General features: G+C 40.5%; 1 protein-coding gene across 4 annotated transcripts in view; it reads right to left on the bottom strand.

The window, feature by feature from the left end:
• The window catches only part of PLCXD2 (phosphatidylinositol specific phospholipase C X domain containing 2), a 66,924-nt gene that overhangs the window by 9,372 nt on the left and 41,455 nt on the right, over positions 1–16,097 (bottom strand). Inside the window, exon 4 of one of the 4 annotated variants that reach the window (XM_002813302.6) lies at positions 4,234–10,430. The exons of 1 other annotated variant lie outside the window; for it this stretch is intronic. In XM_002813302.6, coding sequence (XP_002813348.2) covers positions 10,271–10,430 — 160 coding nt within the window. In that variant the 3' untranslated portion in view covers positions 4,234–10,270. 2 more of the 4 variants (XM_063721792.1, XM_063721791.1) reach the window with 2 other exon arrangements.

The raw sequence follows: 16,097 nt of genomic DNA on the forward strand, positions 1-16,097 counted from the left end.
CTGTTGTAAGCTACCAAGTTTGTGGTAATTTTTTATAGGAACTATAGAAAATGAACACACATTCCCTCAGAAATACTCTTTATGATGGCGAGATCACTGTCTCACTTAATTTCCTATTCTACAAAGGAATACTCTTTATCCAGCTAAGCTTGACCTTCTTAAAATGGCCATTCATTGGTCCTAGCTCTTCCCCACACATAAGGCACTCGGGGAGGCAGCTGGAAATGGTGGCAAACAGTACTGGGAAGGGAATCAGAATCTGGATTCTAGTCCCACCTCTGCCTTAGCCAGTCAGTTCTCTCTGGCTTTCAGTTTTCTCTCCTGTAACATTAATGCCTTGTACAAATGTTCTTTGATCCCTTCTATATCTAAAGCCATAATATTCTAAACTCAAGTCATGTAACAATTTATAAATACTTGAAGATATCCCTGTCACCTTGCTCCAAATGTTTCCTATTCCAACTACCCTAGTTTTCCATGTGACATGACTTCTGGACCCTTCCGTCTCCAAGTTGCTCTTCTCTAAGAAGGCTCCAATTTACCCATTCCCCTCTGAAATGTGATGTCCAAGTCTTCACATAGTGCCCCTGCCGTTTCTTGTCTGCTAGTGTGCCTGGTTCTGCTGGCTCCTCTGACCACACTCTCTTGCTGGGTCTCATCTAACTATTACTTAGGATCCTTTGAATTTGGCCTAGTCTATTTCTTTTCATGTTGTTCGATCTGACCTTACTTCTCGAAACAGAGCACCTATAGTGAACAATTCTACAAGAATCTTAGATTTTTTTTACAGGAAGGACCAAGACTTGCCAGTGCTAGCCTAAATTAGTCAGCCTTGCTTGCTTAACAACATTTAAATGATAATGCATTCTCATAGGCCCTTGAAAGGCGGTGGTTTATCACATTTTAAGATCATAAATTCTTTGAGAATTTGATGCAAGTTATGGGTCCTCTACCAGAAAAAAGTGCACATACATCTAAAATTGTGTCATTTTGGGGCACTTCAGCCCCCCTGAAGTAGTCCACTGCCCCTCTGATGTGTGGTAAGTTAGTTCTACACTCACAAGTTGTTGGTGGGGGAAGTTTTTGCAAAAGGCAGCCTAACATTTTCTTCCAGATCTCCTTCTACTTCATGGAGGTCCTAGAAACACCTCCTGGAACTGGATTTTGCAAATGCCCAGTGAGAATCAAGGTAGGAAAGTCTCCAGGCTAAAAAGCAGCTCAGTTCTCAGGTTAAACAAAAATAGCATTCAGTGGCCTCCTTTTCCAAGAATATTGCTTCTTATGGCCTTTCTCTACAGGATAAATCCTATTCTTTAGATGCTTAGCTCCTTAGATTAAAGCCATCTGCCTGCCTAAGGCTTCTCTCAATTGCATGATGCTACTGGACAGAGGCTGACGCTGCTGTGGCCTCCTCCCCACCCATGCTGTCCAAAAACACTGACTGCCCAGCTGTGAAAACACCCTGGTCTGACTAGTGCTTTTGTCTCACTGGCACTTGTCCAGGCCATCCCGGGTGAGGTTTGAGGCACATGGGCTTTGCCCACTGTTCCTCCCTTGCAACCTCCCACCCTCTCTGAGAATGAAAGTTTTCAAGTCTTAAAAATAATAACACTCCTTTGGTCATACCGAGTAGATTTGCAGAGGGATAAACACGATCACTTCTTGCTGATCAGGAAGAATTTCTTAGGAAAAAAAACACAACAAAAATCCAGGACATTCAGGCAACCTGACCTCAGGGATTAACAGAGAAGGAATCAGTTTCAAAGTTGAAGAAATGGAGTTTACTCTGCGTTTCTTGTTTGTCAAGCTCAGCCATAGGTAGGACTCAGTGGCTCCATGACCTTTCTTTCCTTAGTTTAAACTGCTCTACAGGACAACATGGAGATAGATTATCTGAGCATGGACTTCCACAGGAAACGTAAAGGAAGTTCCCTTATGGAAAAAACATAATTTTCTATTCCAAATAGCAGTTTCTTCATGTATTTAGTTACTAAGAAATATTTAGGAAGAACAAAGTCAAACCCAGTTCTAGGCAAAAATGAGTGGTACAATCAACTGTATTTTTTTTTTCAACCTGGAAAGGTTCATAAACTTAGGTCATTCTCATAGCTTTTTCACAGTGGGCTCTTCGAAAAACTTAGATAAATTTATTTTGAAGGGGACTTTATATCACTATTGAAAACCTACAAAGAGAAGGTAACCACAACATAAACACAGTACGAACAAAATGAGGATTAAATGTTGGCTAGATACTATTGCCTTTTTGGTTTTAGTTGATAAGCAAGGGATAGAGAGGTTTCATTACTAAACTGAGACTTCCCTCTTGACTAATCAGAACTGATTAAGTGATTAATGACATTAATGCTATTTAAGGATATGGCCATCTTCCACCTCACATCATCTTGCATACCACCTGTGGCATAAATGCTATGCTCTGAGTAATGCATTTTTGGTTCAATAACTCTCCAACTGGTCACACCAAAATACATATTTCTAAGTATTCCTCCTAAGATATGCCCTAAGATATAAAGAATCATAATCTTCAGGGATCAGGTACAGAAATATATATTAATATGAGTACCTCCAGATTAGGAAGTTTCCAGGGGTGGAAACCACCAATAGCCAAAGCCCAGGACTTTGTCTCTAGTGCCTTCCTCACACCTACCTTGTTCTACCCTTTGCCCCTTACAACCATCCCCCTCTCACCTACACACACACAAACACACACACACCCAGAGAGAGAGAGAGAGAAAGAGAGACAGAGATATGAATGACCAAGTCTAATCACTCAGCACCATCCAGCTGCCTTGACCTTCCACTGCAGAGCCTCAAGAATTTGCCACACAAAGGGCTTTCACATTTTCTTTCACTGTCCAAATTTATATTGACTTACCTCTCATTAATTAGTTCCTGCTAAATCATCTACCAATCAACACAAAGGTTAGCAATCATGTTGAAGTGATCATTGGATGCCATTTGAAGTAGGAGGGTGCAAAGTCCCTTATTACTAAGACTAATAGCTACTATGGAGTATTTACTATGTGCCATGCTCTGTGCTAAAATGCTTCCTATGCATTTTCTTATTTTGTCTTCTCAATTACCCTTCATGGTTGGTATTTTTAGCCTATCTTCTATGTAGGTAGAGACGTTAATTTGCTTAAGGTTACTCAGCCAGGGTATGGAGTTGAGATAGAAACCCAGGTCTGTGTACTTCTGAAATGCCTATACTTAACTTCTGTGCTAAATAGAATGTTCATAACCTTGTTGTAATATGATAAATTAATCTGTGAATAGATATAAAATAATTCATACATAATGTGAGAGCTCCATTGTTATAGAGGCAATGTTTAAACCCAAGTATATGTTCAGAAATTGAGGCAGGCCAGTGGTATTTTTGCAATTGCACCATGCGGGTTTACATGCTTTGCTTATGTTTGGACCCAGCCCTATCTACATCATGCAATTTATTATTAAAAACTGCACAGGAATGACTGTAAGTGGTAAAGCCAACCAGAGGACAGTATGGTAGATTTACTAAACAATAACTATAAGTTAAACATTCCGAATATGACTATGTTGTTAAATTGCTATGGTAACTTCAACACTTATAATTATTCTTAACTACCTGTTTAAACCTTTGACTCTATGAAATTAATGGTTACTTAGAATTCATTTGATCTCTGCTAAATTCATACAAAAAAGTCTTAACTGATTATTTTTGTAGAGGATAAGGGAAACACAGAATTCACTTAAATTAAGTGGTCTTGGATATTCTATTAAAAATCATTAGAAATGAGGAAGATATTGGAATCTTCATTGGAGCAGAAACTGCAGGTCCACCCTTATTTAATCTTTGTATACACAAATATATTATCTCTGCATTGTTTTATTTCTGGGCATTTTAGCAATCACTCAAATTAATGTGGGTAGAGGTAGTGGTCAGGTGAGTGTGGATGTCAATAAGAGCTGGTCTAAGCTTAGTGGAAATAACTGAAGCGCTAAGGATGAAGCTTGGAAAAGCATGGGGTCAAGGTTGTGTACACATTTCACGCACTGCTCAATCTTGGGGACTGCAAGCACGTTTACTTAATCCAAATATGTGTCAGACATGCTCGAGAGGGTTTTTGTCCAATATTATATAACAAGATGTTTTATTGACACTGAGTTTATAACTCTTTAAAACAAAATTAGAAGTGGACCAATAACAAAATGTTCATCCAAACAAAGGAAAAATGCCTGCCAAAATTGTATATTTATTATTACGGTTAAGCCTATTTAGGTAGTTCAAATCAAATACAAGAGAACACATCAGGTCATCATATTTTTTTTTTCACTGTTAAAATGAGGTATTCTGGCTTTACAATGTTGTAAGTTGAAGTAAGCAGTTTAATCAAAGTTACAAGAAAGAAGACGAGATATATACTTGGACAATTATTTCCTAGGGATAAAAAGCCAAGTGAAATGTGTATGAATAAGATAATTAAGCCACAGAATACGTTTCAGAATATCAAGAAGCATATGTGCAAAATTGTAATTCTAACCTTAAAATTGGTATACTTTATTATTATTATCATTTTACTTAGCAAACAACATGCACCATACTGTAAAACAAGCAATACAGGACAAAATATCATATCTATTAGAGCATTTATCAGGTTCACGTATCATCTGAATTGACCAAGACTTATTTCACTATGACAATTTGTGTATTTTTCTAATTGCTGATCAGTGAAGTTAAGTAGTACAGTTGGCACATACACACAAAGAATGCATACACAATCTGTATTTAATACTTATTATTATATTGGGGTATAAGTTACTAAGTATAATAGCAGCAAGGTACCACTATTTCTAGAACATGTTCTAAGACTTACCATATTGAGACTATAGATTCACGACTGAAGTGTTATTAGTGCTATAAACTAATAACAAATGTAAAATTGCAAATGTACAGAGCTACCAAAGGCCTATTTGACTTTTCAAAGTGCTGTGCTTCTTGTTGGGCTTAATGTTTGTGAGCAAGCCCCTGCTATTTGAATTAAGTGTTGGTCCCAAGTTCTGGGCTCCAATTAAGTATAGTTCTAATGATTGGATGTAGGTTGAGGGGTAGAATAATACATTTGAAAAGAGTAAGAAGCAATAATCACTGTGAAAAGAGTGTATTGGACATCACTGAACACATGTGCCTATCACTGTAAGCTTTGCCAGCATCCTGCGGTTAGCAATAATCAGCAGATGATGGAGAATGGCCAGGAGACAAAAGGAAAAAGTAGTATTCTATGAAGGAGACGGGAAGGAATGACACAGAATATGCCTCTAGACTGTTGATGGGCTTGCCTCGGCAAATGGTGAGCCTGAATTCCCCCCAAATATAAGAGTAAATATTTATCTAAACTATTTGGCTTAGAAATGAGTTTGAAAAGTCCTAAAAAGTTTTGTTGGAGAATATAATAGAACACTATATCCACTGCAGGGTAGAAAGAGTTTTCTTGAATTATTTGTATAGTGTCTAAGACTGTGATATTTTGAGAAAATCAATCGCATTTTGTGGTGTATTCTTCTGGGTTAGGGCCTGTTTAGGGTTATAGTGCTATTGGTGTCCCTGTTTCTAGAAGGAAACTGGGGAATCCAGAAGCTACGGAGAGCATCCCTTGGGGTAGTAATGAGCTGTTTGGTAGCATTTGAAATTAAGGGTAAAGTTTCTAGCTAAATTACTTATCACTCAAACAGTTCACTCTGTGTGTCCCAAGGCAATGGTTGTAAGTGGCAACGCTATGGTGCCAAACACCAGGGAGCAGCCTGAGGCAGAGGGCCAAGATATCCTGGAACATTAGTGGAACTCGGAAGACAACCATGTTCTATGCTAGGCAAAACAAACTTCCTGTCAGTTTGGATATTTGATGCCATAATTTCTATTCACTTCCTCTTGGCATAACAAGTCTATTTAGCATGTATTGGGAAAGCCCACCTCTCAAGAGCCCACATACATGTTGGCAGATTTCTTTAAGCTCTACACATTTCATTATATGGATCATCAAAGGTGCCATTCCTAGATAAGTTCTGCCATCCTACGTCACACTGTTGGGAAATAAGCCCAAGCAGCTTTTCCACCCAAGCCACAGAAGGAAGAATAGCACATCTGCACACCCCCTGAGCATAAGGCATTTAATCTAATCATTAGGGACCTTATGTTTTGGGGAGCTAATCAACCAAGACTTGCAAATCAGTCAGCACTAAAGTAGCAGACAGCATCTTGAAAGATGAAGGAACCAAGAAAGATTTAGCACAGGATCACATGCTCAGCTAATGGAGCGGGGTCTCATGGCTGTGCTCCAATCATTAGCCCACTCTGTTTCTTAGAATCTAACAGTAAAAATTTGAAATTAGCTACTAAGAAACATCACACAAACTTCAACTGTGGCATGAACTAAATCTGCAGGATGGACTGGTTTCATGTAGCTCTTTTACTTCCCAGGAAGAAGTAGTTTCATTTCCATCTGAATTTCTTCTGTTGCTCCACCTTTAGCATTGTGCTAAGCCTTCTAGCTGGGAGGTAGTAATGTCTCATTGGGAAGCACTTTCTCATGGCAAGATTCTCAAAACGAGAGATGGAAAGTCCCGACACACCATAAAACTGCATTTAATTCCAGAATACTCTACTACATTGTCTTATTGAGAAGAAACAATTTTTTTGGATGAATATGAGATCATGTAAAAAGAACGAGGATTCCTAAGATGGATCATCACCTGGGCTCAGATTTTGTGCTTTTCTTTGAGTTTATAATAAAATCCCGGGACTGTGGCTTAACTGCTCTCAGTAATTCAGGGTTTAGATTCAGTGCTAAGGAAAATGACTAAAAGTAATTACTATTGAGTTTAATACAGCAAATATAAAAACTTTTTTTGGCATGACCCTCTTGGAGGTCTGCCACTAATTTAAAATTTAATCTTCAATAACTTATTCCCTTCCATTAAGTCCATCTCGACCTCTCTCTCCAATCCTTCTGTATCCATGAAATCATGGTGGTATCTCTAAAAGGCTCAAAGTTCAAGCCTGTAAACACTACTCTAACCGAACTAAAACCTTTGATGGTCCCCTTTGCCACAAAGCCATGGAAATGTGGCTGTGTGGGAAATGGTCCAGGGAGCTCATGAATAGCTCAGTTACATTTCAGAATAAATATGACCTCAAATTCTGTGAAACTAAAGTCCTCTTTGGCTCAATCAAGTAGCTTCTTAGCTGATCTTGAAGTTAGTTCTGAGCAAGTATGAGAGCCTTGTTTTGATTTGAAAGGTCTCCAGAACTTGTGGGAATAAGTGATGTGGTTGGGTCACTATTTTATTGTTGGCAGTTGCAGAAGGAGTCAGGAACCTAAAATCTGTTTTCCCTCTGTCCTCCATGCCTGAGTTCTCCTGTCTGGTCTCATGGTCAAGGAGCAGAAGGCACACATCCTTTACAATATGTTAAGCAACTTTTTCTTGAGGCAGAGATTCTGCTGATGCAAGGGTGTTTATCAAGGGAAAATTGTAAATAACCTTCCTATCTCCCAGAACTCTCGTGCAGACTTCCAAATTGCAAGCAAGGCTGGCAGCTCCAAGCAGCATGAAGGAGCAAGCACCTGCATGCACCACGCAGAGCAGGACTCCGTGCATGCAACCTTGGTACAGTTTTCTGGGCTTTTGTGTCATGCTTGATGACATTTATCATGCAAACACTGAGGTGCACTTAAATGTTACAACCCAAGTGAAGTGCAACCATATATTTAAGAACTAAAGGACAAAATTATGTAAACATTTCATGGAACAGTCAGCAGCCCTTGGGTGTTACTGGCATCCTGTGTAGATACTTGTCAACACACCTGGCCTCATAGCACCAAACACCTGGACAAAGCCGAGGCTCAAATAAAACAGAGAACAGTAATTCTCCTCTTGCCTCCTTATCTCTTTGCCAAGTAACAAAGGATAAAAAGTGGGGAAATGATCTAGCCCCTAGCAATTGACCAAAAATTAAAAACAAAAGCAAAATGAAATGACAATAACAAAAATGAAACCCTGAGGGTAGACCAGGGATTTCAGAGCTTGTCATTAGCATTTAGCATCAGAATTGAAGGAAAGTTTAGAAAGCGAGGGAACACTCTTACTCTTATCCAGAGAAGGCCCTACAGAATTTGATATTATCCCAGAAAACCCTTTGGGGAGGGGTTCAAATGCAAAAAAAGGAAAGTTCAACCAGATTTTCCCAGAGGCATTTCTATTATGACCTTCTCAAGGGTGCAAGCTAAAAGCCAGGGCTTAAATTGTTTTACAGAAAGTATAGGGTGGAGGACCAAGAGTTGGGGGTGTGCATGTGCTTTTAGTACCTCACCTAGGACACCCCTGTCTGCAAGCAACATGCAAAATCCATCTATGGGCATCAAAAGACAGAAATAGGAAACTGCTGGAAGAAGAGTCTGACAATCTTTATAAATGCATACATCCATTCGGGACTCCATGTTTATATTTCCTTCTTAAGAATCCAGAAGCTGCCACTTCCTTAGGGATTCTCAGATGGTGCTGAGGAGCAGCAAAGTGCACACATTTCCATGCCTAGTTTTCTTTCTAGGGCGTTTCTTTTCAACACTCTTCCGGAGGGTCTACCTATGAACTAATAGTTCTTCACGACCCATTTTATCTTTGTTCATGGGCATGGCTTGGTAGTGACTTCTCAGATCTAGACCACATCCACACATGTATACTGTCCCCAGGAGGACTTGGGGAGCCAGGACATGAACAGCAGAGTCAGGGGTCACTCACAGCCCTGAGATGCGTGGTCCTGTTCAGGAGAGAAAGACCATAGCAGCATCTATCCTGGGTAAGAAAAGTTCAGTAAGCTCCTGTGTGAGTGCTCTTGATGTAAGAAGCACGGCAGATATTTAATCTATAAATAAATAAATAAATAAGTCAATCAAAACACAAGAGGGCTCTTTATAGATAAGCACCTCTTATCAATAAAAAAAAAGTCCCCTCTTGAGTTTCGAAGCCCTCATGCAGTAGTGATTGGTAGGCTCAAAACAACCTGCAGAAAGTAGAACCATCAAGAGAAGGACTGGAAATTGTTCCAACATTAGGTATTTCTCACTTGGTGACACACAAGTCATCCTAAATATCCCCGAGGTAGTCTTGTTTTCAAGGAGTTACAGAATGGCTCCAAATCCACTTGGAGCTTCCTCCTTTAATGCCATTGCACTTTCCCATGCATCCTGTGCCTGCTTCCATGGTGCCATGGATAAGGTGCCTTCCACTTAGTGTTGTGTCCCACAGCGCAGACCTAAGTCCTAGGCAGACAATAATAAAACGCAATTCCAAGATCGGGCTTGAAGACCCCACTCCAAAGAGGACTTTGCCAAAATGATGCAGGTACTCTACCTGGCAGCCATTCTGGAAAAAGCTGTAGAATTAAATAAAAGATATCTGGCATGCAGCAAACATGCATATCTATCTCTTGTTGGGCCCCATACTAAAAAGATCTCCCACCATCTTAAAAGTTCTTTTCACTTTTAAGAAGTTCTTTTCACTTTTAAGAAGAGGCCAAAAGAAATAGAAAGGAATCCAAGTTTTAAAACTGGGAAGCATATTTCTGATACTAAGGGTAGTATGCACGGTTTATCTGAAGAATGAAGGTGACCAGTTACCAGTATACGCTATGCAAGAACAGCTTGTGTTTGAAACATCTTAGTGATAAATGAGTCCTACTCTCTCAGAAAAGTGGTGACATCCAACAATCCTAGAGAGAACTGGTGCTTGGCTCTTTTCCCCCTCAGAGCCCCTGGTTGATGTTAGATCCACCCCAGATGGTCCACAGCTGCAATGAGCCAGTCTTTTTCACCAGGAATGTGTTTCTAGTTCAACTTTCTCACCAGCTCAAACACAACACCCCAGAAGACAATAGGGAGCTGGGCCAATTAGGGGTACACTCAATACCTCAATGGGTCCTAGAGATCCTATTTCCAAATTCCATTCACCACCATAAGCCACTGGGGAGGTCCTGACCTTGGTCACATGAAGCATGCTTTCTTCCCTTGGACTTCAGTTTTAAAAAAAGTCTCATTTGGGAAAAATGCAATTAATAGCCCTGTAATTTTATCTAAATGGCCCTGTGAGGAAGGGAGAAAAAAAACCCATCTTCCTCTTACTTCACCATCTCTGCCCCAGGGGCCATCCTAACAGGACATCCTTTAGAACTCTACCCTGGATTAACAAATTCAACATTAAGGTTAAATTAAAAATTAAATCAGCATTTAGCCAGCACTGTGTCCTCCTGTAGGAGGTCATTTAACTTGATGACAGTCGCAGCAAAGTCCACCAGGTCCACGAAGTCAGACGTGATGATGTTGACACCCATGGCTCCAGGCTTCTGAGTTTTCACCCAGTCCAGGATGGCAGGAAGATTCCTATACAGAGGCAAGTGTTGGAGGAAGAGAGTGGATACAGTACAGCTTAGAGGGACTTCTCCAGACATGGACATAAACATTTCCCTTAATATTACAAAAGTATGTTAATAAGAGCACAAGCTTTCAGAGGTATTTCCATTTAAGCTTTATATCTCCTTCAGGGATGAAGTAGTCTCTATTCCATTAGAAAATTACACTTTCCAGGGTTTCTCTGCTGGAAGAGGAGATTATTTGCTTCAAGCATCAAAGAGATACCATGTCAACAGGAACATGAAAAACTAAGATCAGGCCGAGTGTGGTGGCTCACGCCTGTAATCCCGGCACTTTGGGAGGCTGAGGCGGGTGGATCACTTGACTCCAGGAGTTTGAGATCAGCCTGGGAAACATGGTGAAACCCTGTCTCTGAGGAGGGATAATCACCTGAGCCTGGGAGGTTGAGGCTGCGGTGAGCCAAGAGCTGCACCCCAGTTTGGGTGACAGAGTGAGACTCTGTCTAAAAAAAAAGAAAAAAGAAAGAAAAAGAAAAACTAAGACCAAGAGCCTCAGCTTTAATGAGTTCTTTAATTTTTTTTAATCATGAAAATATTCAAACATACGGCAAGGTTGAAAGAATTTTGCAGCAAATATATCCACCACCTAGATCCCACCATTAACTATACTTGCTTACCACATATCTATCCATCAATCTGTCACTATCCTTCTATCAATCCATCTTGTATTTTTGACATATTCCAACTGCAAGCATCTATACACATTCCCTAAGTACTTCAGCATGCATATGATTAACTGGAGTTCAATATCTGTTTTTAATTTGTTCTTCTTTTAACATAAAGTTTACACTCAATAAAATTCACAAATCTTAATGGTACACTTGCCAAGTTTTGACAAATACGTACACATAATTCAAACTCATATCAAGGTCTAGAACATAACTGGTACTCCAGAAAGTTCCTGCAAGCCCCTTCCTCATCAACACCTGCCCCATCCTCCCAGAGGCAACAGCTATACTGATTTTTTTTTCCACTGTAGATTAGATTTGTCTGTTTTAAAACTTCATATAAGCCATGAAAAATGTATTATTTCATGTGAGTTTTCTTTCACTTGGCATAATTGTTCTGAAATTCATCCACGTTGCTGCATGTATCAGTGGTTTGTTGCCTTTTAAAATCAATGAAGAGAATTCCATTGTATGTATATACTGCAGTTTGTTTATCCATTTTCCTACACTGGCAGGATGGACACTTGGGCTATTGCCAGTTTTTTGGATATTATGAGTAAAACTGTTATCTGTTCAATTCTTTTACTCATGTTTTCATTTTCTTTTAAAAAATTGTTGAGTTGTAGAAGTTATTTATATAGCCTAGATACTGGTCTTTTGTCAGATATATTTTGTGAATATTTTCTCCTAGCCTATAGCTTGTCTGTCAGTTTTCTCAGTGACATATTTTGATGAGCCGAATTCCTTAATTTTTACGGATCCTAATTTGTCCATTTTTTTTCTTTTATGGCTTCTGTGATCTAAGAACCACTTCAGTCCACTCCAAATTTACAAACATATCCTATGTTTTATTCTAAAAGCTTTATGGTTTTTAGCTTTTAGGTTTAGCTCTAAGAACCATCTCAAATTGATTTTTGTATATGGTATAAAGTAGGAGGTCAAGGCTTACTTTTTTCATATGGATATACAGTTATTCGATCACTAAGTGTGGCTTCTTAATAGACCAATACTTAATCAGTTGTCTCACTAACGGTCTTTCAGTCTCATTTTATTAATCAAAGGCTTCCTAGGTGACAGCCAGTTATTTAGTGACATAAAGGAATAATGAAAATTCAATGTGATAAATTTCTGCATTAATAGTAAGTGTAAACTACCACAGGCAGCATAGAGAAGAAAGCAATAAAGTGTCCTCACATTTTACATCATAGTAAAAACAGCTCAATACATATTCAGTAGGCTGAGAATGCTTTAAAGAAGACAGAAGAAACTCTCCCTCGATGCTGCCTGCCCTTCTTTCAGCACATATCTTGACTTCTCAGTTTTCCAGACAACCCTGTTCAGGCATTGGTAGCATTTTGTCCTTCTCCTCTTTCTTTTTCTCTTACCATAACAACTATAATCAGTCCTGGGTCTCCTCCCTCTCTCAGTGGACTCTACAATCAGCCATGGGCTAAAACACATATCATAAATCAATCTATCTATCTATCTATCTATCTATCTATCTATCTATCTATCTATCTTATTTTTTTTTGAGATGGAGTCTTCCTCTGTCCCCCAGACTGGAGTGCAGTGGCGCGATCTCAGCTCACTGCAAGCTCCGTCTCCTGGGTTCACACCATTCTCCTGCCTCAGCCTCCCGAGTAGCTGGGACTACAGGCACCCGCCACCATGCCCAGCTAATTTCTTTGTATTTTTAGTAGAGATGGGGTTTCACCGTGTTAGCCAGGATGGTCTCGATCTTCTGACCTGGTGATCTGCCCACCTTGGCCTCCCAAAGTGCTGGGATTACAGGCGTGAGCCACTGCGCCTGGCCTATATTTTTATATTAACAGCTGATTATGACTTAATAGATCACCCTCCCAGGGGTACTTCCATTTTGAACGGGGACTCCTGAAGAGTGATAATAATAATGCTTCATACAGATTTTTGGGGAACTAAACAAAATAATACATGTAAAGTGTTTAGAAGAGTTTCTGTGATATGGTAAGTCTGGTAAAAAAAAAAAAAAAGGTGGGGAAGGAATCATAACTGGAAGAGTGTGAGGTAGAAATATTTGGTGGCTGGGAGTAAGAAACTACAGCTTAAAGAGGCCATATCCTCCTGCTTATGTGACAACATGTTGTGGTTTGGAAGTGAGAAGCTGCAAATACAGACTTCCTTAAAGATAGACCAAGGATACACAGGGACGCACACCAAGGACACAGTAGTACTGAGCCTGATAGATTCAAGACTTCATTTTAAAAGCCTGAGTCAGTGTTGAAGTATGAGGTGCAGGCGCCCTCTGCTGGTCATCACAGGGAAATGAGCCTTGAAGGCTTGGGGCAACTCCAGTCACTTCAGCCAGAGCCTCCTCACCTTGGAGGATCCCTGGAGCCTGAGCAGAGAAATGCAGTGACAGGTATGTACCTGTGGTTTCCGGTGACAAAGAACTCTATGTCAGCTTCGGGTAGCACGTGTTAACCTTCTCCAAGGCAAGGATCAAATAATTAGGATTAAGTATGAAGAAGGGGAAATGCAGAACCCACAGTGAAAAGGAGCTGCTTTATTTTCTCAGCTCTTGGTGTTTACCAGGACAAGGGATCTGTGCAAAAGGCTGAACCTGACAGTGCTGACAGGCCTGTGAGGCAACAGTTCCCATGGATGGCAGAGCAGGAGGTTAAAAACTTCCCTTTGACCTGCATTTCTCTGATGGCCAGTGATGGTGAGCATTTTTTCATGTGTTTTTTGGCTGCATAAATGTCTTCTTTTGATAAGTGTCTGTTCATGTCCTTCGCCCACTTTTTGATGGGGTTGTTTGTTTTTTTCTTGTAAATTTGTTTGAGTTCATTGTAGATTCTGGATATTAGCCCTTTGTCAGAACCACAATGAGATACCATCTCACACCAGTTAGAACGGCAATCATTAAAAAGTCAGGAAACAACAGGTGCTGGAGAGGATGTGGAGAAATAGGAACACTTTTACACTGTTGGTGAGACTGTAGACTAGTTCAACCATTGTGGAAGTCAGTGTGGCGATTCCTTAGGGATCTAGAACTAGAAATACCATTTGACCCAACCATCCCATTACTGGGTATATACCCAAAGGACTATAAATCATGCTGCTATAAAGACGCATGCACACGTATGTTTATTGTGGCACTATTCACAATAGCAAAGACTTGGAACCAACCCAAATGTCCAACAATGATAGACTGGATTAAGAAAATGTGGCACATATACACTATGGAATACTATGCAGCCATAAAAAATGATGAGCTCATGTCCTTTGTAGGGACATGGATGAAATTGGAAATCATCATTCTCAGTAAAGTATTGCAAGGACAAAAAACCAAACATCGCATGTTCTCACTCATAGGTGGGAATTGAACAATGAGAACACATGGACACAGGAAGGGGAACATCACACTCTGGGGCCTGTTGTGGGGTGGGGGGAGCGGGGAGGGATAGCATTAGGAGATATACCTAATGCTAAATGACGAGTTAATGGGTGCAGCACACCATCATGGCACATGTATACATATGTAACTAAGCTGCACATTGTGCACATGTATCCTAAAACTTAAAGTATAATAATAAAAAAAAAAAACAACAACACTTCCCTTTGACCTTGTGGCCCAGCTGGGAACAAGGGTGGTCCATAGAGTTTCTGGGTATCTTTACAAATAGGGATGGCATGTCTATTTTCTGCCAGCCACTGTGGCTGGCATTTTCATGTTAAGGCTACAATCTGATGAGGTATTATTAATCCTGTTTAACTGGTGAGAAAACCACAGCTCAGAGACCTCAGAAAACTTGTCCAAGGCCACCCTGTTGCTCAGGGACTGCATTGGTTTGCTAGGGCTACCATAACAAAACACCACATACTGGTTGGCTTAAATGACAGAAATGTATTTTCTCTTGTTTTAGAAGTTGGACATCCAAGATCAAAGTGTCATCAGATTTCGTTTCTCCTGAGGCCTCTGCCCTTGGCTTGCAGACAGCCGCCTTCTTATTGCACTCTCACACGCCCTTTCCTCCGTGAACACATATCTGTGGTGTCTCTTTGTGTGTCTAAATTTCCTTTTCTTTTAAGGATACCAGCTAGGCTGGATTAGGGCCCGCCCTAACATCCTGGTTTTGACTTAATTACCTCTTTAAAGGCCGTATCTGCAAATGTACCCACATTCTGAGGTAACTGGGAGTTGGGACTTCAATATGTGAACTTGGGGATGGCGGGGATGGGATGGGGCACAACACAATGCACCCTGGAACAGGGAGCATGTCAGGCTGCACTCTCAGGCCTTCTGATTTCAGTCCATGTTCCCTTCTAGAGTTCATGGATGCTCTGTCCTCAGGCTTAGGCAAAGCATTTTCATTTGATTTCAGTGGGAGTGCCATGAACCTGAATTTCAGGTTTCTATAAGTCTGGGAGAAACCACCATGGAAATTAAGTCAAATGGCTATATTTCTTGTGGCTTCCTTCTACGGTGTTGAACCAAAATGAACAAGATCTTAGCTCCAAAGTTTATCGAAGAGTTAGGGGGTTAAATCCCTGCCGAGAAACCATCTCTACATTTGTAAGAAAATACACCCTGTCTTTTTCTTCTTGGTTTGAGTTGACCACCAGTGCCAGCGACCAGTTGTTAGGACAGACCCTCTGGGTGTTGGCACACAGGGGAAGGTCCTATGTTTGTTCAACAGCCCAGAGGAAATGACAGCCACACTCTGCACTGGCCTTTTGGAACAAACTCAACCAGAGCTGTATTTTCCTCCTTCAGTTGATGTGCAGGGCTAGGAATGCATGATGCATACTTGTAATATTCTTATGGCCGGCAGGGGGCGAGATGCCAAAGAAAGTATCTTTCCAAGCTTGGGGACATTGGCTTGCTGCTACCAGTAGTGCAAGGGCTCTGGCATAGTAGGATCCCTTGGCTTTGGGCACATGCCAACCTCATTATCTCTCATCACAAA

This window comes from Pongo abelii, chromosome 2 (assembly GCF_028885655.2).
Source record: "Pongo abelii isolate AG06213 chromosome 2, NHGRI_mPonAbe1-v2.0_pri, whole genome shotgun sequence".
NCBI lineage: Eukaryota > Metazoa > Chordata > Mammalia > Primates > Hominidae > Pongo > Pongo abelii.